Consider the following 24,676-nt stretch of genomic DNA (forward strand, 5'->3'; position numbering starts at 1 on the left):
CCCCCCCGCCCAGTAGGTGAGCACATTTGTCTCACCTGCCCCCTCTGCTGCCACTGCCTATTGCTGTCAGGGTGCATGCATGGGACCACCCTTGGCAGTGCTTCTCTCTCAAATACACGCAATTCTGAAATGACAGTTTTGTTCCAGCAGAAGCCTTTATTCACATTTGCAGCCCAGGAGGCTTATAGTATCAAGGGGAGCTTTGCTTTTCCTGCCAGGTAACAGTACAGTGGTAAATAGTGGTCTCTTCTATTTCTGGTACAGTTAAAAAAAAACTGTTACCCTCATTATTTCTAACTAAAGAGTTGTCTTCTGCAGGTCTAATGGGGAAAGTAAATTTCTCAAGAAATCACCTGTCTAGTAATTGAAGCTCTAAGGGGTGTTTTAAGGATTGCTGTAGTTACATATAACCTGCAACACGGGAGCTCTTGGAAGATTGTAGTAAGTGTTCAACTACTTTACATAAGAGTCTTGCTGGTGGTGATGGGTTTAGGCCTAAGAAGCCTCTCAACTGTGGGACACTAGAAGCTGACCAGCAAGGGACCTCAGTGCTAACAGTAATCCAGACAGTTCTCAGATTGTACCAATTAAATGTTACTGAGAACAGGGGTGCACCTATAATGCTGCTTCTGAGCAGGAGTTAGAAGTGGGGAGAGGGGGGAAACTCTCTAGAAGACTTGTGATCTAGCTCAAGGAGCTGGAGCCTATGGGATCTATGTGTCTGACCTGCATAATGGAATGGCTATTGTCCTGGCACAGAATTCTTCCCTCAGGCCAACACGAACTGTAAATTTGTAAGCAGCAGTTTGAGGCCACTAGTAATAGTTACCACAGAAGTGGCTGGATTGAGTTTGAAGGTGTTGGCATCGCCCTTCTTGTAGCGATCTCGAAAGATGAAGATGTTACCATTACAACTAGCAATTTTCCAAAGAGATGGTACTGCACTCCAGGCATCTGGCAAACAGAGCCGGGTAAAACTATCCAGCAGAGGGTTATAGCACAATAGTGAGTCTCCCTCTGCTACTATGAACACCAGGTCTTTGTGCACTGCAGCATGCATGCACCCCGCAAAGGGTAACACATAAGGCTTCACATGGCACTTCTCTGTGTTGGTGTCATAGCACTGGATAAGTCGAGAGGGTTTGGTAAAGAAGTCAAGGTCGTTCTCCTCCCCGCCCAACAAATAAATGACGCCATTGAGATTTACACCTGCCGCCCCAGACACAGCTACTTCAAGCTGGCTAGTTTCTGTCCAGACATTGTCTCTCACTCTGTAGTATATGATGGCATTTGAGAGGATGTCCTGCAATGTCTTGCCACCCAGTGAGTAGATTGCATCCTTGCTGGGCACAGAAACCAAAGTGTGTTGGAGCCTGTCACGGGGCAGGGGGGCACACCATTCCCAGTCTATCGTGGTGTTGTTGCATTTCCACATGCGTCGTGGAATGGATCCTCCAACAACGTAGAGATCACTGCCGTGCTTGCAAGCTGCGGTGATTTGGTGGCACAAACTGTTCTGACCACTAATGCTGATGGAGTCGTCATCAGCACAGTGCAGTGAGACAGCAAGGGAATGTGTACGAGAAGATTCCTTTCCAATCAGATAAATGTGAACATTCTCTCCGATTTCCTACAAAATAAAAGGAACTGTCATTAGCCTTGGATAGGTCCTTGTACAGAAATCCAATCAAGGGGAGGCATGCTAATCTAAACTGTAGAAAAAGGGCAAAATTAAATTAGGCTTGAGATTTTACAACTCATAACCTGTTTCAATTATCCTACATCCCTTAAGTTGCCATTAGATATTAGGCCATTTGCAGTCCACAGGCTGGGTCTGAAGTCCATCATGATGAGGCACTAGATGAAATGCAAATATACCCAAACCATTTAAGAAATGGTTGTTGAAATACCAACATTTTTATTAAGTATTTTATCTCATACTAATGACACTGATCAAGGAACTGTATGTATTTGATTTATTTCCTACCTTATAAAGAACTCACAGTGGCTTACATAACTCTCATTCTCTTGCTCTCCATCTTACTCCAACACCAACCCTGTGTGAGAGCCATGGAGCCAACTGGGCCCAGCCTGAGTGGGGATTAGCACCCAGACTGCCCGAGTGCCAGTCCTGTGTCCTTAACTACTCCATCACACTGGCTCTCTTAGCGTAAAGGACACCCCATATTTTCAGTTGTGCTGCATCAGACCAAAAAGCCTCTCCCAGTGCAGCATTAAGTTCCCACAGTAGCTAGTCAAATGTCTATGGGAGACCCACAAGCAAAGCATGACTGCAATAGTGCCCTCCTGCTCATATTCCCCAGCAATTGGAGAATATTGGACATACTCTCCCCAATATTAGATGTATTATATAACCATCAGAATGAATAGCTATTAGTAGCCTTTTCCTCCATGAATCTAATTCCCTTTTAAACTGTCCAAAATGGAGATCATCCCTACCTGCCCTGAAAGGCAGCCTAGAATTACTTTAATAAAAACCTGTGGTAGGAATTTCTGTAATCTATATGCTGCATGAAAAGTATTTTTATCTGTTGTGATCTCCCATCACTCTGCTTAACTGGGTGACTGATTTCTAGGATTACCCACTTCACATCAACCATAATTTATACATTTCCATCTTGTCTCCCCTTAGTTCCTTCTCTTTGGGAGTGAGGGAGAGAGAGTAAGCAGCTCTCAGCCATTTTACAAATTCACATTAAATGTATTGTTGCCTTGGCCATTGCTTGCAAATGCAAGGCTAGAACAAGACATTTCACAGTTCTAAAAGTTACATATTTCTTAGTCACTTAATAAAAAACACATCTTTTCAAAAGATAATCTTCCTTCCAGCTTAGCAAAGGAAAGATACGTATTTTCCTAATATCAGAATAAAAGTGACATTCTAAAATAAAAAGGGTTATGTCTTCCACTATGAAGGAGAATGTGTTCTGTACAGGCTGCCAAAGGTGGTACATTCAGCTTTGCCTACACAAAAGCAGTTCACATTTTAATTGAAAATAATCAAATATTTCAGAGATTAAAAAAGTAAGAGGCTAAATGCTTATATATTTTATTTGAAAGGCAACTTGAAATTTTAGCTGTTTGAGACTATTTCAGTATCTTTAAGATGTTGCAGCAGAACCAGCTTTGCTCTGTATAGTCCAGAGACAGTAAGAAGCATGTAGAGAGCCTCACACTTGGAATCACAGAAGAACTATTTTGTTTCCAGGAGGTAGGGCCCATTTCTTCACTTGCAGATGGTACAAATTCAGATGTTTGCTTAAAATTACCCCCCACCACCTCTGCAAAGACAAAAGAGAGAGAATCTAAGAGTTGCAACTTTTACAGACATCAGTCCCAGCTCAGTGTGAACTCTTGCCAGTTTAGTAGAAACTGGGACAGAGAAAAGACTACATAAAATGTGTTTGGGCCCTTTCAATTAGATCTAAATTGCCTATTGCCCACAATGGGGGGCCCATATAATAATTGTGGCAAGACCGTAACCCTATAGAGTTCTAAAGTTGGCTGCACTAACTTGCCCCTTTAGTGCAATGAAAATGTAGCAATCCATTAAGAATTTTTTCAGTTAGCAAGGCACTGGTTTGTACTTGGAGGGACCATGCCCCTGACTGCTGAAATAAAATCTCAAGATACTTGACAGAAGGGGGTTGTTTTAAAGTATTCCCATCCATTTTCCATTTACAGACTTGCCTAGGTTTACCAAATGCCACTATATGTGGTAATTAATAGAGAGCTGTTCATTTTGGCCGTAGTGACTAAATTGCCTTAACAGTCACCTGGCCATGGGAAATAAAAATGGCATCATCTGCATAAAGGAGAATTGAAATGTTATTTGGTCCAACTCTAACTGAAATATAACAGTCACCTCTTACAAACTCACGAATGTCATTAAAAAAGATTTAAAAGATGGGGAGAAAGTAAACATCCTTGATGAACTCCTTTAGTGACTGGCACTGAATTGGATAAATGACCTTATTAGTCAAAACATGCTTTTTTTCTTAAGCTAAAATTATTTATATACCTTTAAACTTGATTGCAGTAGCTCTGAGAAACCTGCACGTTCTTCTTTATTGAAGCTAATCCAGGTTTCTATGGCAGCTGTTGGATTCTGGGAGCATGGTACTCCATCTGCAAAGTTGCAGAGAGAAAAATAGTGAAGTATCCAAGTTATTGGCACAGAAAACACTCTTTTCCCCACAAGTCATCAGGTTTACCTGGGCAATCATTGTACATTATTGTTCCTAGACTACAGATGAACATGGAAGGTGTAAGAATGTGACCTATCAAGCCCAGCCAATAAGATCATGCTTTATCAGGGAAATGTCATTTCACCTTCACAGGACCAAACTACCTTCTTTCTATTTTCAGTTAAGGCAAACAAAAGCTTTCATTTTGACCTTGGATGATCTTGGAAATAGTTTTATAATTCCTTTTCTAATTAAATTATAGCTTTCTAAGGACCATGTTTAGAAAAGTACTGTTGCGACACAAATTCTGAAATTCTGTGAAACTTACCCATCAAATCAACAGTCTATTTTTTGGTGATAACAAAAAATAGATGTAGAAATTGGATCAAAGATTCAAGATAATAGACTGTTCACGCATGTGAGAAACAATGTTAAAATATTTACTTTTCAGTACAGAAATCCAATCCAGGACAAATCCATTGTTTGTCTCTGCGCAAAAGCTTGCTCTGTTTGAGCCCATGTGTGGTAGCTAAATCACTGTAGAAGCCAACAGCAGTTAGTAGAGATTTCACTTCTAAAAGTTGTCAAATAGGCCAGGCAACAGATAAATCTTAAATTATTCAGTACTAGAGTTTGTGTAGTTTCCGCTTAAATTGGAGTGCTGACATTAATTGTAGTTTAAAGAAAAATTCTGAAGGCTTCATTTGCTTTCTTCAGACTAAGCATTCAATTATTTCAAAATTGGCCCCGAAACAGTTCTTGATATACTATGCAAGAAACAAATAACATAGTACAAATCACGTAACTCATAATTACCCTTGTAGCTGATGATAATTAAACTATCCAGAATGCATTTTCTAGAGCTGTATTGAGATCCTTGATCTGAAACTCCACCATCTGTGCCTTAATTTATTTCAGTCTAATAAGTAATTATCAGGGGGTGGCTGCCCAATCTTTGCTTTGCTCATCCAGGCTCCTCACCACTTCCAGTTGCAGCTGCCTCTTACCTCATCTCCCCCCCCCCCCATTACTACCACTTCTCCATGCAGTTCATTCTGCACTCCTGACCACATTTGTTATGCAAAGCAAATTTTACTCAGCCATCAATTCAGCATCATTCAGCCAAACAAACATATGTTCCACTGACTTTTCCTTTCAGCAAAGAAAGGAGGTCCGGGCCAATGCTGAGCTGAAAGATGAGAAACCTCCTGTGATGCAATTTGTACTACAACTATCTTTTAATTGTACTGCTTTGTAGAATGACAACACATTTTCCCTACACTAACAGAGCAAACCTACCTGTTGCTATGGAGAGCTCCAAATGCTTGAACCTCCACAGAATGCCAAAGTTTTACTGGTGTAAGCCCAGGAGGATGGACAAGAGGGAGGGCTTTTTCTTAATTATTTACCTCCCATTACAAATATTTGGATTTGGATCCAAAACCTCTCCCAATCACACTGCACTTTGTCCCCTTTTTACCTCTTCCAAAGTTGGCAGTAACTTCTGTGGATGTTTCTGGAAGTCTGGGAGGGGGGTCTCGGAGGTCAAATCTACTCCTTCGAGAGTTGAACTCTCATCACCCTTAGATTGGGATGCTCTCCCAGACATTCCATATTTCCTATAGAACATCTGACAATGTCTCTCCCCAAATACTCCTGAGCAAACTTAGCAGCCATGGAGTAAGAGGGGAGACCCTCTTATCAATCTGGTTAAAAAACAGAAAGCAAAGAGCAGAAATAAATGGTAAATTCTCCGAACAGAGGGACAAAAACTGGGGTTGCACAGGGATCTGCACTGGGACTAATACTTTTCAATTTATTCATATACCATCTGGAATTAGGCGTATGCAGTGAAGTGGCCAGGTTTGTTGATGACACCAAATTATTAACCCTCATCGAGAAGAAACTGTGAGAAGCTCAAAATGGATCTCTCAAAATTTAGATAATGGACATCAAAACAGCAAATGCAGTTCAATATAAACAATTGTAAAGTTCACATCAGGGCAAAAAATCCAAACTGAGTTGATGGGATCTGAACTAGCAGTGACTGAACAAGAGAGGAGCTTTGGGGTTGTAATGGGCAGCTTGATGAAAATGTTAACCCAGTATGTAATTGTGGAAAGGACAAACTCCATGATTAGCATAATTAGGAAGGACATTGACTCTAAAACTGCCAATCTCATACTGCCCTTAGGCAACTGCACTTGGAATAATCTGTACCATTCTGCTCACCACACTTAAAAAAGGGTTATTACAGAGTTGGGAAAAGAACAACTAAAATGATCAAGGGGCTGAGCAACTTCCCTATGAGGAAAGGTTACAACTTCTGAGATTGTTTAGCTTGGAAAAAGGGCAAGGTATGGCACAGAGAAAGTAAATAGGGAAACCTCCTCTCTTTTGCATAATAGTACAACCCAGGATCATCCCATGAAGCTGATTGGTGGGAGGTTCTGGACAGATGAGGTTCTTGCAAAAGGAAGAACTGTGGGATATAAATATAAGAACCTGAGGGTCTTAGGTTGCTATGCCTTAATTCAGAGATTTTGGAAAAGAGGGACTTGAAAAGTGAGTATCAATCTTGGAGACTAATACTATCTCACTACCATGAACTTTTGAAGGTTAAACATGATACTCCAGGAAAGCCTCTTAACTTCAAGACTTAGTGACTGCTTTTTACAGCAACCATTTGTTTTGATATTAATGACTGTGGCTCTGCATTGGCTGCCCCTGCACCAAATCCACAAGCAGCAAAGGTCAATCTAATGTTGCATAGGTGGACTGTCCCTTCCTCCTTGCCACACTCCTGAATTTGCTCAGATGGTTCCCTAATGCTCTGGAGAGTGTGCTAAACAAACTTTAGGAGGAAGGGGAATCTGAACCACCAGCAGCATCCAGGCTGCTGGCAGGCAAACCAACTACTGCAGTTGTCAACAATTTTCCTTTGAAACACCTGTCCTCAGAGAACATGCCGCTTCAATTTATTTTTTATTTAAGATTTTTTTCCTCCCAACTAAGTTGAGTAAGATAGTATTTCAAAAGATTCCTCAGGGACCAGGACTATAGATCATCTTCTGAGGAGCAATACAAAATTAGTTGCATTTTCTTAAAGGAAAAATGCAACTGAGTTCCAGTCCCTCACTCTTAACTGTCACACCACACTAATGGCATTAGCTAGTATAACAGGTTTTCCAGGGAATCCCACTGAACTAGGTTCTCTTATGCCAGCACAACACGAAGCCACAAGCTTCCATAGAACCATGAATGCTATCATGTGGGCAGACACTTTATTCATGGCTGTAATTACTAAAGTTTCTTGAATGTGTTGCTGTCTCAGGAGTCTTGCTTTACATCTAATTAAACATCTTATACTGGATACTTCTGTATTGCTTCTAAAGCAGCCAGATTGTTAACATAAGTTATTTTTTTTCCCTTTTGGTTTTCAATGTATTGGAAAAATTTGTATTTTTAGGAAAAATCCATTAGATCCCCATCCTAGTCTTATGTTTCAAGCATACAATAATTTAGGGAGCAATCCTATGCATATTTAGACAGAAAAGTTCCTACAACTCCCAGCATTCCCCATGCAGTTCAAGGTGGCTGACAATAAACTAAGTTACAATAAAATGCAGTAAACCAAGAAATATTAAGTCAGCAAACAAAAACAATTAAAAACAGCATTTAAAAAAACTGACAGAAGAGTACATTCTAAATAGGGAATGTTTCCTCCAAAGGTCTTCCTTAAATGCTGTGCTTGAAGCTAAGGGGTAGGCAAACTGAACCTCCCTAGGCAGGAAGCCCCGAAATTTGGTCATAGCAGCCCTTTTCTCAGTTCAAGCAAGCAAGGTTTGGAACAGGCAAGAGGCCTATGTGGATGAACTTAGATAGCCCACATTATTGTGAAAAACCTGCAGTTGGGAAGCTGTTCTAGGGACTATTCTACCTACCTGAGACAATATCTGTCAGGAGACGGAGAGGAAGGTGGAGAAACTCCTCTGTTTCCTGAAGTTGTGATAAGTATGACTTGGCACAGTGCTTGGCTGCTGTGTAAAGTTCCACATCACTGTGCTGATCAGCCAACCACATGATCTGCAAACAGTTTCGCACTTGCACAGTTCGAGCTAGGAAACGGGAGCACTCCTCAAAGAGGGCAGTCAGTTGGTACATATCTGCTACCTCGTAAGTCTCCTGCAAGTCTTCTGCCCTCAACTTTACAGTTCCATGATAAATATAGTCCACCAAGAGCTGAAACACACTCTCACTAACATCTTGCAACTCAATCACTCGGTTATGAGCCTCTTTCAGGTTGGAAGTGAACATAGAACGAAAGAAGCAGCTCTGAGCTGAGAGCACTAGCCGGTGCAGCTGGAATTCTTTGCCTTCTACTGAGATGGTGACATCAGCAAAAAGTTCATCCTCTAGGCACAACTTCATAATTCCCTGGGCCACACGGCCTGAATGAGAACGATCAGTGAAAGTATAATTCACAAAGTAGTTCTCGTCGGTTGAAGAATTTCCAGTTTCCTCTGTTGAAGAACCTCCAGGCTCCTCAAGTGAGTCCATGGTGTTGCTTTGACTTGACCTCCAGCAATCTGAAATACAGCAACACATGAGCAATTCTGTATTACACATTTGTGCTCTACTGCATCTCATCAAAAGCAATCAAGCTGCAGGCTTTTAGAATTAAATATAAAAAGGCACAGATCCTGAGTCACCAATGTGTGATCATGTAGCAAGTCAGATGATTGCACAGAATACTTACTTACTGGTGTGTGTTACTGAACTCTTGCCAGTTTTTTGCATCCAGCACCACCGCAGAATCATTCCCATATGCTGTATCTGACATAGCGCACTAAGTTTCTAAGATCTCAGAACTTGGACCAGTTCTCAAATGGGCGATCACTGACTGTTAGATGTTGCAGAAAACAAGAAGCTGGCAACAGGGACAGTCGGGGTCAATTCACTTCACATCAGCAAGGGCGCAATGATAAGAAGCCCCTGGAGTTGTTCCTCCTCTTCACCACTACAAGTTCATTCACCTGCCTCTCATTCTGGCAGTGGTGAGGAGGAGCAATATATGCTACCATATAGTTGGTAACTAGCTTTCCATCCATTAAGTAAACAAGTGGTAGCAATGCTGAGAATGAGAAGGAAGAGGACTCAGTGAGAAGGCAGACTCAGTAGGGACTTATTCAAGGGTTCTCAAGACCTTTGAACTAGCACTGGCAAGAAGCATACTAAAAATATATTCCAACAGGAATCAATGGAATTCAGTTAGCCTCAAAAATGCCTTCTTAAAAAGAACTTTGTATGCCTTATGGTATTATTCACAGGAATCTTAAGGCTTTTCCTCCCTAAATACATGCATATGTACAGATGCATATGATAGATTACTTACTGGGAATCCAGTCAGTAATCCTTACTAGTCAATCCAGTCTAACTTAGACTTAGTTATGTTTACATTCACCAACTCAAATAGTCTCCTGGACACAAAAATTATGAAGTTTTGTGGTCTGCATGTGTATGTGGTGAATGCACGACACATTTAATAAGACTACATTTTGAAAGATATATCAAATTGTATACCCACATTGGGGAAGCTGTGATAGGTTGTGCCCACCTGTCATGAATACGCATTTTAAAAATACACATTTGCTTCCTATGGTGCATGAAGCCCTCCCCCTCACCCCCCGGGTTAGAATAAGGGATATCTGTGCAAAATCTTGGGCAGAGCAGACAGCACGATCCACTGCATGGCTACTCACAAGCAAGACCAAAAATTCAATAGGATTTATCACCAGGGAAGCAGACGGAGTCAGATTTCACAGGTACACAGCACTAGTGCTTTCCTTCTAGCAGAGAGGTAGTGGCACTGTCATCATCTGCCACTACCACACCTCTCAGAATTCCCTATTCCTTCTGAGTTCAATCCTCACAATAGCTTGTGGAGAATCGATTTTCCCCATAACACTATATTGCTCCCTGCTGTAATGCAGTGTATTTTTGGGTGGCTTGGTCTTGAACAGACAATTGCGACTGAATCATTTTATTAAAGCCCCATGCCCGGCGGAGATGAACACTACTCGAACTGGTTTGCTGCTACGGTCCGATACAGCTGCCTGCATTTTCGGACCGCCCTCGGGGGCGTGTCTATGAGGGCTGGAATGACGCTCGCCCGCAGTCCTCCGCTGCGGGGAAGTATGTGCGGGGCTACAGCGACGGCACAGCGATGGCAGGTCGAAACACGCGGCTCCACACGTTCTCTTCGTGCTTCTCCTGCCTTCGTCAAGCAGCCGAAGGCCAGCTGCGCTCGCAGGCATCCGGGCAAAGGCAATCAGGCTCGTGGTCTAGAGCGATCCGACGCAGAGCCAGGCGCCGCGAGATCCACGGGTTGGAAGCCGCTCAAACGCTGCCCGGGGCCGGGCTGCTAATGATCAGCCGGGCCCCGAAACGCGCCTCTTTCCGAGGCGGCTCCGGAGCAGCCAAGCCCCTTCCCGACGTTAGTCAGTCCGAGGTGCCCCTCCCACTGACGGATGGCTAACGATCCTTTCCGCCCCCGCAACGGGCAGGAACAAGCCCAGAGCAACGAGACGCCTCGGCCTCGTCGGGTAGCAGCGCCTTACTTGCAGCGGCGGCTCCTCCTCCCTTCATTCCGCCGGCGCGGAACTTTACGCGGAGAACGGGTCAGGGAGATGCTAGAAGGGGCTGCACTTCCCGACTCTGGTCAGTGCGCTCCCGGAAGCTGCCGCGGCCGATCACCCGATCCCCGCGCGCTCTCCTCATTTCCGGATCATTTTGCCGCCCCCATCGCTCGCGTGCGGATTGGCTTTCTGTGATGGCAGGTTGGAGGAGCTAGTCGCGATGGTTCCGTCACGTGGGGCCAATAGGAGAGGGCGTAATGGCGCGCATGCGCGGCAGAAGTCCGGTTGGTGTCCTTGTGAGTCCCGCAGGTCTGCTTTGGGATTCTGAGCGGGCAGGATGTTGGCGGCTGCGCTGGGCCTTGCCCGCGCCGGGCTGAGAGGTGAGTTTACATCTGGACTGCTCCTTTCTTTGAAGTAGCGGGCGAGCTTTCTTCATTCAGTTGGAGCTGCGTCCGTTGCCTCTGCAAGCTAGGGGTTGTCCCCGCTGTTGTCGCCGGTGGGTATATCGTCTTTTCACCCTCTCCTAGGGAATCCTGGGAACTGTAGTTCTTTGAGGCGATGCAGGAAGGATCGGCAGAGTTTTCTCGGCGCCATCACAGAACGACAATTCCCGAGATCCTCGGGGTGAAGCCATGATGGTTACAATAGCGCAGAATAGTTTGTATTATGGATGCGCCCTTGTATTCAAGAAATTCGAGGAAGATTGAGACTTGGAAGGACAGCAATAAAGGAACCGGAAATGATTATCAAGTGTAAAGACCTTTCACTGGAGACCAAGGCCGAGATCTTCCACATTATTGTTTTCCTGATCACCATGTATGCGTATGAAAGCTGCACAGTGAAGAAAGCTGACAGTGGGAAAATCGATGCATTTGAAACATAGTGCTGCAGGAGAGCTTTGTGAATACCATGGACTGACAGAAAGATGAATAAGAAGGTCCTAGATCAAATCAACTAGAGCTTTTCTGAAAAGCAAAATTGACAAAGCTGAGGCTGTCATGTTTTGGGCATGTTATGAGAAGGCATAATTCCCCAGAGAAGATAATCATGCCTGGAATTTACAAGAACTGAAGAGGGTTGTCATGGATAGGACATTTTTAAGAGCATTTACTCATAGGGTCAGCATAAGTTGGACACCATTTGACAGCACTTGACAACAACCTTAGTAATTTGGCACTGCTTTGTTAATCATCTTGTTCTAAGATTTTCAGCTTCCTGCATTTTCCTCCATGAGATAACCCCCTGTTTAGATTAGATTCTGCATATCTCAGATAAATGTATGGGCTGCAAGTGTTTTTGTTTTTTTAATCTATGTGTTTTAAATCCTATGGCTTCTTTGTGAGTTTTCAGTGCAGTTTTCTCTTGTATTGAGAGAGCTGACTCATATTCTTAAAACATAGCTACATAAAAACGATATCTGCTTGGGAATTCATGTATAACACATATGAAGACATTGTTCATTACAGTCAGTACAATAACTCCTGCATGAAAATACCTTGTGACTAGAAATTTGTAAAATCTGAAGCAGGCCTGAATTTTAGCAAGTGTTTGGATGAATATTTGAGGCACTTGAATATAAATCTCATGTCTGCTCAGTGACTTCTTGTTGAGAGGAGACTGGCAGATAGGAAGAAACTAAGGGAACACTCAGTTTCAATTCATCATCCTAGATGAGAGTATCTTGGCTTTCATCAAATGGTTTCCTTTTGTTATGGGAGCATACATCTCTGGTGAACCAAATAGCTCTTCCCCCTGCAGCCCCAGTGCATCTTCTTGGAGGACTGGGGGACCTGCAAGGTATTTGGGGGCTGCAGTGGAAAGGAAAATGCCTGTTGCACATGCATGTATAATGATGTATCCCATAACTGGAGTCCTGTTCACAAGTTGGGCCACTTAAATACCAATGACGTCTCAGTCACTCTATGAAAAAAGTTTGATGAAATACTTTGATCATTTGAGTACATTTTAATGACATTCTTTGTGGAGAAGATAACTCTCTTTCCTAGCAAGAAAATACGTCAATAAAATTCAAGCAATTTAACAGACCCTTTGCTTTCTTTATAGCAGCTGGCCGTCCCGCAATGCTACTGCAAGCTCGGTTTGAAGGGAATACTACTGCTGAGACTCAGCGTAAGTCTGAGTTGTTTCATCTTTGACCAGCATCTCATTTACAGTACAATGAATGGCAGTTTTGTTCGATCGAAGCTATGTTCTGCCTCAAGCACAAAGAACCTTTTTCAGCCCAAGAGCTGAATTCAAACCTGGGGAAGGTGTCGGGGGCCGCATGCCATCTGCTGGGCAAAAACAAAGCTGGTAGGGCTAAAATGTGATTATGATCAATATTAAGCCTACTCAAGAAAGCAGGCAAGGCTTGCCCATGCCCACGCCCACGCCCACTCAGCAGCATTTTCAAGTAATATCCCAAGCAGTGAGTCTTTCAAGGTCTACTCAAAATAAGCACAATCAGCATGTCTACTCAGATGTAAGCAGGGCACACTTACCTATTTATTCACATGGGGAACATAAGGCAAGCCATACAAGTAAGCAGGACAGCTTCTGCCCCAGTCTGCCCTGTCCTTGGGTAGGAAAAACCTCTTATCTTCAGTGGGCTGTTTGAGAGGTGGCAGGGCCTGAGGAAGAAGTTGGAGAGCTGGATGGGGAACCCTCATGGACTGTGTTGAGTGGGCAGGCTGGAGTTTTCCCCATCCCTGTTCTACCTAATCCAGAATCCTAGCTTTAGCAAAGCACAGGGTTGGATATTAGAGAGGACTTTCTAGGTATTCTGCTCCATTCACTTTTAAACTCCTGGTAGCCTAATTTAGAACCGGGTTTCCAGTCCTTGCTCCTCATTTGTTGTTGAACTACAATTCCCATCACCCCAATCCATGGCCATGTGCTTTGTAATCCAACAATATTTTGAGATATGGGGTGAGGAGTTACCTGTTTAGAGTCAACTGCTTTACTGATACTGAAAGTTTACCTAGTTTTATGTTACTTGTCAGATATATACTGTAGAGATAACCTACAGGACTAATATTTCTAATAGTGACATAATGCCAGCTTGACATTTAAAGAGCCTCAGCAGAAAAGTAATACTGGTAAAGTAGCCATATGCTGTCTAATATCTGCAGTTATTTTGACATCTCTTTCTAGTGTGATGAATAGCTTAATCCTTAAAATGTTTACTTGGAAATAAATCCCACTGAGGATGAAGGAAGGTGACCTTTACGGAGTAGTATATTACTTTCTGTGGACTTCAAAGAATGTGAAAAGCTGGAGGCTTCTGGCATCTCCATTCAGGGATGAGAGTTTTACTGATTCTCTGGATTTCAGTTCAGCAGTAGATGCTTGATAAAATTCTGCTCAGATATGGAAAGGCAGACATTACAATTAGCTGCTCATATGATAATGTTTATAGTGCTGTGCTGGATGGGCACTTTTGTATTTACCCGGATTACAGTGTGATTGAGAGTTTGATATACATGGGGATTCTCTGAATGCATTGTAGTCTCTTTCCTGGTTTTGACTCTGTTCTCTTCCTCCTAGAATTTGTAGATGTACTAAAAGACTGTGCATCACATTAGGAATAACAGTATAGAGTACGGTGGTCCTTAAAGGCTTAACACATAAGCTTTCATGGACTACAGTCTGCTTCTAATATGAAATATTATCCTGAATTGCAACTGCAGACATGTTTGGGATTGTAAACAGTTCAGAGGAAAATGAGATGCAAAAAGTTCATGCAGTACTAATGTTATTAATTATGCTTGGTTGGTTGGTGGTAACAAAGGCCTCTTGATACATATGTAGTGTGAATTTAAAAAGAGCCAGCTTTGGTCACAAACCATTCTTATCCCTGTGGTGATTCAAAGACAGTTGGATTTGCATTGAGCTTCTTTTGGATGTGCACTGACATTGGGCTTTCTATAAGTTACTACTATGACTTCCTTTTTAGCCACTGTTAGGCCAAAGGATGATGTGACACAGAAGCAACTGAGTGCTTTTGGAGAATATGTGGCCGAGATTCTACCCAAGTATGTTCAACAAGTCCAGGTGGGTTCCTACTAACCATATAATTTTGTCTTAAAGCTATAGTAGGAAGTATCAGAACTCTTTTGGAAAGTAATGTGTGCTAGGCTGAGCTGGAAGGATGACAGAAAGTACCTTTCTTCATTGTTACGTACCATGAGGCTTTTTCATTTGAACCTCTTTCCATGTTAAACACATTCTTTGGAAATTGTTCCATTGATTTGATTGGGAGTTAAAGACATATCAATGTTCTCAGGATTGCAAATTTTAATGATGACAATCTTTTCAACATAGTACTATTTTTCTCCCTATCAGGTGACATGTTTCAATGAGCTGGAAATCTTAATCCACCCAGATGGGATAATTCCAGTTCTCAGCTTTCTGAAAGACCACACAACTGCCCAGTTCAAATCCTTAGCTGATCTGACAGCAATTGATGTTCCTTCTCGACAGTACCGCTTTGAGGTAGGAGTTGTTCTTCAAGATACTCTATAAAGAGTTTGCCACTCCTCCCAAGATCAAAATGGCTAAGCAAAACAGTGAGATAGCCCTCTAGCATCTTCTCATGCTGGCTGTCTCTCTCTCTCTGGTTATGCTTGCTGGCCTCTAGTGTGCCATTTCTGAATTTTCATGTCTCTTAATGGTTGTGCCAAGCATGCTGTCCTAGCTTTCTTTCTGCAGTTCTGTGTAGTCATTGTTCCAGGAATAGGTATCATGCTTAACATTGTGCAAGGTGCCATGTTAGTGGTATTTGTTTAGTGAGAAACAAACAAAAAAGTTCCTTGATCATCGTTGAGAGTTGTCTGGGGGAAGCGCAGTTCCTTTTTTCAGAAGGTGTTGTAAGATGCTAAGAAGAGCTGCTTCTAAATATAACTGAAAAGGCATTCATTTGACAGCACGAAATCTATATTTTGCCCGCATGACCCTGCTAGATGCAGTTGACAGCCCTTTCCGATCCAGCTGAATTATTTCTGCTTTTCTTTTAGCAGAGGTCATGTTACAATACTCAGTGATATAAATGTCTTAATAGGTCAACCTAATTATAGCAGTTCAAATTCTCCTCTAGCTTAAAGAGGTTTAATCAGTGTAACATTTGCTTATTTGCTTAATTTAAGCTGGTGTTACATCCCATCTGCCAAGATAGGGGTTTGTAGTTTTTCTGGATACACTATCACAGGCTTCTTTGACAGATGCATTGAGGTTCCACCCTTAAAGGCAGCTTAAAAACAAAGACAGCCTAGAGAGAAACACAATCAGTACACATAGCTTGTTCCACTGTTTAAAGACCTTTCATGAATATATATGGCTTCAGTATGAAAGAGGAAAAGAGGAGAGTTTGGGATTTGTTATTTAATGGCCATTCCATATTCCTAGAGGCAATACCCAACCACTGCTCTGCTTATACTACTGAAGTGCTGCTGGCATAAGTAATCTCTACTGGCAATACTAAAAGTTGGTCTGATGGGTTTACCCAGCAAACTCATTGCACCAGTGCAGGCTGTTTTGGTTACTTACGCTGGTATTACATCAGTAGCATAAACAGACCAAGAAGGTTGGGTACTGCCCTAGGTATCTTCCTTAATATCAGTAGGAGCAATCACCACAGTAAAATACACTTATTCCCTCCATCTTTGGCATACCTAGGCAGACAGCTTGTTTCATAGCTTATGCCTTTTTGTCTCAGAATACTACACTGTAGGCTTTGTTTATTCTCCCTCACTCCCTCTATTGTCAAGATTCTGAAAACCCCTTTTATTTCTCCTTCCACTGTCCGAAGTTTTCTTCAGCTGGAGCAAAACAGTGAGTCTAGGATACAGTGCAAGGCATCACTTTGTGAAAACTCAAAACAGTAAGCACTGGCTCTCTTCTGTTTTTTGGGGCAGTGCATCACATGGTGTGTGTGTGTATGTATGTATTGGATGTGTGGCCTGCTTTTTTCTTTTTTTAAAGAATTTAAAGCAGTTTAATCATTTTCCTGCTGCTGTTTTCAGTCTTATCTTCACAACAACAACCCTGTTAGCCGAGAGTCTGACTGGCCCAAAGTCACCCAGCTGGCTCCATGGCTGAGTAGGGACTAGAACCCAGACTGCCTGAGTCCTGGTCCAACACTCTTAACCTGTACACCACACTGGCTGTCATGGCTGCTTTCAATGTTTCAGGGATAATATGAAGCTCACATAATAGTTTTATGATTGCACCACTTTTAGAATGTACTTTTGATTAGCTTCCACTTTCCAGGATTCTCATTGTATGCGCTTTTTTCTTAGAAGTTGGTGAATGAATTAGTTTTCATAATTAAATAGCCTGTAGTTTTAATCATACCACTGTTCAGTATGTTCTGAGCATTCATAATCCATATCTTCAGTGAAGAAAATAGTTAGCATCTAAGCATCTTCCTGTACCAGAGCTGGAGATTACTCAAACTGCATTATGCAGTATGTCTGTCCTTCTAAAGTCCAGTTCAAATACCTTGACAGTGTTTCTAACTGGCTGGGCCATATGGGGAGAGAAAAGCCTCTCTCTGAGTCCTTGGTCAGAAAGCTCAGGCATGTCCTAACTAACTTAGAAGAAAATAGTGCTTATTAACAGAAGAGCTTTTGCAAAAACAGAAGGGAATGACAGGATACATTAGACAGCAGTACAATGCAAACTGTAACACTGTCCTGCTTAAATGGCACGCTTGCTGCCACGTAGGGTTCCCAAGGAATGCCTCGTGGTGGGGGAGCCAGGTCCGCAGTGTTAGCACATCCAGCCTCTGACAGAGGAGCCAAACCTTCTGCAGCCTTTTATCAGGGCTAGCCAAGAGAGGAGAGGAAAGGCATAATTAGACTGGAATATGAAAGGGGAGTGCTCTTAATTGAGGGGGGAAATACTTGCTCCAGTTCCAACAAGCAAATCGTCTGAAAAGAAGCCTGCCAGATGAAACCCAGCATGGGAAAACAGGCCGGTGCCACACTTCCTTTCCCTGGGAGGAAGACAGATGCCAAATTATTTGTTACATAATAAAGAAATCTTGTCTGAATTATTTAAACCATTATCTTGTATATGACTTAATTTGTATTATTAGATTATACACAAAGATCTAACACTGGGAGTTACTAGTTGTCTTCCTTCATTAGGAAAGGCAGGATATGAATTTCTTTGGTATGCTTGATTGGCCTTGAGTGTATATATTTACATCTGATTAACTATGCATAGGATTGCATTATAATCTTATTTTGGGGTTTTTAAAAAGTTATATCATCCCTGAACAACGGTTTCATACCAGGATCTCACTGGATGTAATAATAAATGATTTTTATAATCTCTAAGAAGATGTTGTTCTCTTCATTTTTTTTCCTTCCAGGCTATGGTGCTGCCACTCAAAATTTGATCAGATGGTTTAAAATTGAGAAATTTTGACTAGATAGCTTTCAGAGCAGAATAACAAATATGATACAAGCTTTTATTTTTTTCTTCTGAATGGTGCTACAGAATGTTTACTATTTTTTCTCACTGCCGACTGGTTTAAATTTTTTGAGGAGATGAGGTGTATAATGAGTAAGGAAGACTGATTTTTACTGAAAAAATAAAAATACTGTAGCTGTAATATGGTGTAGTGGTAATTGCCTTAAAACTTTCCTTTTAAAACTGAGACAAACTATTTCTGTTTTTAACCATTTATTTATTTTCTCCTTAGATTATCTACAATCTCCTTTCCCTAAGGTACAACTCCCGAATTCGTGTGAAAACCTATACTGATGAATTGACGCCTCTGGATTCGGCCTTTCCAATTTACAATGCAGCAAACTGGTATGAAAGAGAGGTAAGCACCAGAGATGCTGACATTTAGGATGAGGGGAAGAGTTGGTTTCCTTTCCAAACAGAATGAGAGTGCATGATCTCATTTGAGATGAGCCAAATTCCAGTGGTTAGCATTATTTAAAAGGTCCCCCTGGTTCTGGCATTTTTCTGTGCGGGCATCTTATTTGCAGAGCTTGCGTTCTGGCCCTTGCAGCTAGAGAAGACTCGTGGACCTTCTAGAAATTGGTCAGTGCTCTTTCCTCCCCATGTTTTTGTAAAATGGTGTATAAATTCTTGCTAACAGGAATATACTTGAATAATTTGTGTTCGTAATTTGTTGATTAAATACAGTGTAGTCCAATCTACCCCAATCTGCACTATGTTAACTTGATCCAGAATCTAAAAATCTCCAGCTTGTCCAAGTGAGCATTTTAAAAACGTAAGGATACACTGTGGAACTTAACAAGTAATTATTTTTTCTCAGCCTGTTTCATATACATCTTTTGCTTTAGCCTATCTAGACCAGGAAGGTATAACAATACAGTTATTACTGGAGGAACTGACACATGCAATGTGGAGGAGTAGAAAGCAGGCCTGAAGAGTTGTCAGAGCCACACTTGGGTGCCACCTGCCCTCAGCCTCACCATCCACCCTGGTTCTTTTATCGGGACAGATTGTAACATTAACTTTAACTTTCAGGTTAAGGACTCTTTGTCACAGTGGGAAGGTATCCAGTTCCCATCTCAACATGTATTCTGTGTAACTTGGAAGTCACTTTTACCAACAGAAGTTGATCGGTTGAAGCAACTGCTAATCCTGAGATTCTTCATACTTGGCTTGGAAAGTGCTCTGTCGCTGTTATTGCTGGAAATGTTACTTAAGCTAATGACTGACTCTGTCCCAAATCTCAGCCACTTGTGAGTTGAGCCCCACTTATTGCCTATAGGTATTCTTCACCCCCAGCCTAGCAATGAATCCACTGTGCTTCATTTAAGAGGTCATTTTCTACATCACAGACCAATGAGCCAGGTGTATTCAGTCTTAACCATCTACTGATTTGATTCCCACACCTCTAGGTCTGGGACATGTATGGAGTTTTCTTTGCTAACCACCCTGATCTGAGGCGAATCCTCACAGACTATGGGTTTGAAGGCCACCCCTTCCGGAAGGACTTCCCCCTCTCTGGATATGTGGAGGTATGAACATCTGTAAAAGCTAGACAGATAACTGCAGAGTCCTTTCATAGCTTTGCAGCCGGGGTACTGTATTCAGGAGAATGGAAACCAGAACGAGCCATGATCTTTTATTCTGGCATACAGGCAGAGCTCAACCTCCTCTCTTCTGTTTGAAAAAAGGGTCAGTAAGTTTGATGTCTCCTTTGAGTAGGAGGCTTATCCCACATGCAGGACACAGCCTCAGTGGCAAGAATAACTCCTAGAACAACAGTATAACATGCAACAGTAAAGTCATTGATCAAGTGGGGCTAAGGAACAAATATGAGAGAAGGAATTCCTTGCTGTCTGTCTGGAGACCCATCATTTGGAGAGAAACCATTTGGTGGAGCTAGTGACTTCAAAATCTTGGAAACATGGATGAAGATACAGACATGCTATCTGCATTCCTCTGGACCAAAGGCAAATAGGAAGAACCTGATGATAATGTCAGAGTTTCTCTTTGGAGTGAACTGGATTTGGGAAAAGTTTGACAGGACAATCTTCTCACTCCTTTGGTCAAACTGGTCTTGACTATGAGCGATGGATTTGTATAGAATACAAGCCTGTTGTCATGAAACGAAATAGTTATTTTCGGCCAGCGAGGCCCTTGAACCCCCACCTAACCTTCCTGATAGAAATAAGCATGACAAAGAGCACCATTTTCCAGGTTAGCTGTCAAGGAAGATTGTCCACAGATGTTCAGAAGAAGGGCCCATCAGAGCTTTCGGGTCTAATGAAACATCCCGAGTGGGATCTTGAAGGATGCAAGGATTAGGTGATGGAAGAGAGAAAGGATGAATTAACAAAAATAGGCTTGCCCAAAATCATTATTGAGAGATAGTGATTTGTCTTGTAAGAAAGTTGGGTACCAAGGCCTTGGTCAGACGTCTCGAAGAACAATTAAGATGCCCAGAAGAGAGGCAATGTGGACTGAAGTCATTTTCTCTTACATCTGTGGGTGACTTTCTATGTCTTTTTGTAAATCTGGGATCATCTGTTAGAGGCCAGAAGGTGGTTGATTGCTTTCCCTCTAGACTCCTGAGTCTTAACGGCTATTGCTATTTAGTTTCTCGGCATCAAGGAATGAATTGGATAGAAGATTGAGAGAAAAGATCTAGTGAGATCAGGAGGAGCCAAGGGGTTAGATTCTTGATTTCAATTATGGCTGAGAAGTTTGGTCTATTAGACTACTATTACAGCTACTGCTATGATTATTATTACATTGCACTCTATCTCACCATTTTATCTCATGTGAGGAACCCAGGGCAGCTTACACGGCAGCTTATTCTCACCATCACATCCCTGTGAGGTGGGCTGGACTGGGAGTTACTTCATGGCCAAGTGGGGTCTAGAACCGAAATCCATCAGGCCTCTATTCCAACCCTTTAACCAACATACCACACCGTCTAGATGGGGCTTCCTGGATGATTTCTACCCAAACAGCCTGTTTCTTGTGTAGGACCCTCAAGAGAGGAGGGGGTGGGAATTGGCTTATAGAAAGGTGGGAGGTCACCAAACAAATAGTGAGCTAATTACTTTGGCTCTCTGTTCCTGGAGAGGTGAGCCATTCTGGCATTCCACTTGTCCCAAGGAAGGAATCAACACTTGGACAGTCCAGGTGAAAAATAATCCACCAAATGCAAATCACTTCCCTGTTTGAGTACGTTGAAGCTTAATCTTTCTGTCTGTACCTTGAGAAAGCCTTGGTGTGCACTACAGAGAATGAGGAGAAATTGCTCTGCCCAGGAGTACAGTGGAGCTCTACCTGAATTAACCTGCTCATCCTGGTGCCCCTTTTATTTTTATCATTTGCTCTTTGTTAGCTTGGAAGCAAAAATGATGAATTGAAGCTGTCATACTTTGGATACATGATGAGAAGGCAAGACTTGCTGAGAAGGCAATAGTGCTGGGGAGAATTGATGGTAGAAATGGAAGAGCAACTATGAGCTGGATTGACTCCATGAGGAAGACCACAGCCTTGATTTTACAAGAGCTGAGCAGGGCTGTCAAGGACAGGACATTTCAGAGGATCCTCATTCATAGGGGTGCCATAAGTCGGAGGCAACTTGATGGAACCTAACCACAAAACCTGCAGCCTGACCCTATGTTGTGCTGGTGACCAACTTCACTTATCTATAGGACATGATTTGTTAGGCCTAGTTGCTGCTTACAGTAGAAGCATAACCTATTACCTGCCCGGGAATGTAGAATTTTCCTCTGAAGAAGCAGTTGGGTAAATAAAGCATTGGTCTTGTTGTTATTGCAGGAGGATGGGATTGTCCTGTGAGGCTAACACAACTGCTCTCAAATACCAGAAGCTCACTTGAATGAAAAAATATTTTTCAGCCTAGACAGTACACTGCAACATTGTCCGGTTTCATTTGAAAGTCCTTGGAGGACATGAACAAGGCAACTATTGCATGAGGGCTGCAAGCAAGTTAGAGAAAATTTAACTGGTCATTGATTTTGGTTGATAGCTAATTTTAAATTTGTATATTAGTAAAAATATTTCTGAATGGAGAGAAATGTTTTGTTTTTAAGATGATGTACATATGTCTTGTAGGAGACATATTCACATTTTTCCTGTGAATGAAAATGAGAAAGGAGATTGCCTTCAAAAGCAAACTGAGTCAGGGTTCTTTTGCAGACTTAGGTCTCTAAAGCAGGCCGTAGTGTACACATTTCTTAAAAATGCTAAAGAAATTGCACGAAATTAGTTGATTTGTACAAATTAGAACCCCAAAAGCACACTGTCCTAGCGCAATTTATTTATTGAAAATGTTTATATACCACCAAACAACATCTCATTTTATATATTCCCTGTTTATATATTCCCCAAACAGCATCCCATTTTGGGGAAATTGTATTAGGTGCATGTTTGTTTCTTGTTCCACTTTGCATAGATTGGCTGATTTTGCACACATCACACTTGGGACCACATGGTTTCCATGTTTTGATTTGTGCAAAGTAGCTGTATTTTATACAGAATCTTTTCATTTTTTTTAGTGAATTGGTGCCAGCACAGAGCTTTCAGAGTAGAATCCAGGGGGTTGAGTTATGGAACTTCATCAGATTTTCGCTCACGTCATATTCCTTGCGCATCCTTAGTGCTTTCCATGTGTAATTTTACTATGCTTGTGTTAAATATAAAGAAATACAGATTTAAAATCTGTCCCATAACTAGGGGCATTCTTAAAGGTTCCAATCCTATGCTATGCCTATAGGTAGAAGTAAGTCTCACTGAACTCAGTGGAACTTACTTCTGAATAGATCAGTAATGGAATGTGGTATAAAGGTTTTTAGTCAATTACAAATCAAAGCCTGTCTTTGTTTTCCTGATGGAAAAAAGTTCAGTGTGAGGAAGGCAGAGTTAGTGAGGAGGACTTGCTGGGTAGGGAGGTGGACAGAAGGAATCCAATTAATAGCTGGGCATAGACACAACTGCTGTTTGCAGAGTTGGCTTGAAACTATCTGCAGATAAACTCAGCAGTCACTTCTTGGCCAAGAAATGAATTGTGCCTGGTGCATTCAGATGGAATGGCACATGTCAGTTTGCTGAGTGTGAGGAGCATTGGGCTTGCTCACATTATCGCTTCCTCTACACCCAGGGAGAGGACATAAGAATTCCTATCCTGATCAGTGGCAAACTATAGTTTGTTGTGCTATCCAGAGATGGTCAACTGTAGTTTGCTGTTAACCAGATGAACTGCAAGGAGAGAAGACTTTGAATTGAGACACCCTATGTATGTCTTATCAGTCTTCCTTGGATCTTCCAGAAGTCCACACAATTGCTGTTTCTAGTCTCTCTTCTTGCTCCCTACTTGCTCATTTGCTGGCTTCTAGAACATTGTGCTTTGACTTTTAATACTGCAGTCCTAATTTAAGTATTATATATGCTTTATTAAAATAGCATGAAGTTGAGGATGAGGATAAAGAGGAGAAACATTCCTCTAGGTGACAGTAAGGCTTTGGTTCTGATGAGAGGGATACATTCATTGTATTGGTCAAGAGGATTTTGGTATGATAGTGGGATGGTAACTAACCTGCCTGTGTGGGAGAAACAAAAATGACTTAAAATCTAAGGTACTTTGTTGGAGCTGACATGTATAATTTTTTGCTCACATTAGTACTCTTTGCCCCTTTCAGGTCAGGTATGATGATGAAGTGAAGCGTGTGGTGGCGGAGCCTTTGGAGCTGGCACAGGAGTTCCGCAAATTCGATCTGAATAGTCCCTGGGAGACTTTCCCTGCCTTTCGGCAAGCTCCAGAAACATTGAAGTTAGACACAGGAGAGAAGAAAGAAGATGTTAAATAGTGGTAGGAGGGAGACAAAACTGGAAACATTCCTGAGTCGTTGCCTTCCTGTTTGATCTCAGTATTTATATATAATAAAATATCAATAAAATCTTCTCTGCCTGGTACATGGAGGAAATGCAGATTTTAGGGTTGTGAAAAGAGCATAAAGTGAAATTAATCTCTAAGTGATTTTTTAGCATGTCCTTAAGTCATCGGGTTTGTGGAAGAGCTTTGGAGATTCAAGGTAACATGCGTTAGCAACGGAAGATGAGAAAGATATAAACAGAAGAAAATGAGCACTGTGAGAGTGGTGGATTCAGCTTCTCTTCAGGAGCGAAACAAAAGGAAGGAGATTTTCTATGCTTTGAGACTATTATTATTATTATTATTATTATTATTATTATTATTATAACATTTCTATGCTGCCCCTTGCCGAAGCCTCGGGGTGGCTTACAACACAATAAGATACATTGAAATACAATAGAACATAATAAATTACCAATAAATAC

General features: G+C 41.9%; 2 protein-coding genes across 4 annotated transcripts; one reads left to right on the forward strand and one right to left on the reverse strand.

Moving 5' to 3' along the window:
* Positions 1–136: 136 nt before the first annotated feature.
* KBTBD4 (kelch repeat and BTB domain containing 4) lies at positions 137–11,029 on the reverse strand. Of its 2 annotated transcripts, none has more exons than XM_044436118.1 (4): positions 10,829–11,029; positions 8,153–8,797; positions 4,043–4,149; positions 137–1,630 (listed from the first exon to the last, which is right to left on the reverse strand). In XM_044436118.1, the coding sequence occupies exons 1-4, from the start codon at positions 10,854–10,856 to the stop codon at positions 770–772; spliced, it is 1,641 nt and encodes a 546-aa protein (XP_044292053.1). In that variant the 5' UTR covers positions 10,857–11,029; the 3' UTR covers positions 137–769. The 2 variants fall into 2 exon arrangements, with proteins under 2 accessions (XP_044292053.1, XP_044292054.1); XM_044436119.1 differs by lacking the exon at positions 10,829–11,029 and adding an exon at positions 9,971–10,554.
* Positions 11,030–11,117: 88 nt separating this feature from the next.
* NDUFS3 (NADH:ubiquinone oxidoreductase core subunit S3) lies at positions 11,118–24,276 on the forward strand. Of its 2 annotated transcripts, none has more exons than XM_044436140.1 (7): positions 11,118–11,226; positions 12,911–12,976; positions 14,802–14,899; positions 15,191–15,340; positions 18,555–18,680; positions 19,735–19,854; positions 24,019–24,276. In XM_044436140.1, the coding sequence occupies exons 1-7, from the start codon at positions 11,184–11,186 to the stop codon at positions 24,184–24,186; spliced, it is 771 nt and encodes a 256-aa protein (XP_044292075.1). In that variant the 5' UTR covers positions 11,118–11,183; the 3' UTR covers positions 24,187–24,276. The 2 variants fall into 2 exon arrangements, with proteins under 2 accessions (XP_044292075.1, XP_044292078.1); XM_044436143.1 differs by having other exon boundaries at positions 11,126–11,226; positions 12,914–12,976.
* Positions 24,277–24,676: the final 400 nt, after the last annotated feature.

Source organism: Varanus komodoensis, unplaced genomic scaffold (assembly GCF_004798865.1).
Source record: "Varanus komodoensis strain SLA01 unplaced genomic scaffold, ASM479886v1 scaffold3, whole genome shotgun sequence".
NCBI classification, from domain to species: Eukaryota; Metazoa; Chordata; class Lepidosauria; order Squamata; family Varanidae; genus Varanus; species Varanus komodoensis.

Excerpts from the sequence above, each read along its gene's own strand:
- KBTBD4 (XM_044436118.1), bottom strand. The coding sequence starts at position 10,856 with ATGAAGGGAGGAGGAGCCGCCGCTGCAA. Across the intron at positions 4,150-8,152 it reads CCTGACAGATATTGTCTCAG|ATGGAGTACCATGCTCCCAG; the intron begins GTAGGTAGAATA and ends GCAACTTTGCAG. Across the intron at positions 1,631-4,042 it reads TACTGCAATCAAGTTTAAAG|GAAATCGGAGAGAATGTTCA; the intron begins GTATATAAATAA and ends TTTATTTTGTAG.
- NDUFS3 (XM_044436140.1), top strand. The coding sequence starts at position 11,184 with ATGTTGGCGGCTGCGCTGGGCCTTGCCCGCGCCGGGCTGAGAG. Across the intron at positions 14,900-15,190 it reads AGTATGTTCAACAAGTCCAG|GTGACATGTTTCAATGAGCT; the intron begins GTGGGTTCCTAC and ends TCTCCCTATCAG. Across the intron at positions 19,855-24,018 it reads CCCTCTCTGGATATGTGGAG|GTCAGGTATGATGATGAAGT; the intron begins GTATGAACATCT and ends TGCCCCTTTCAG.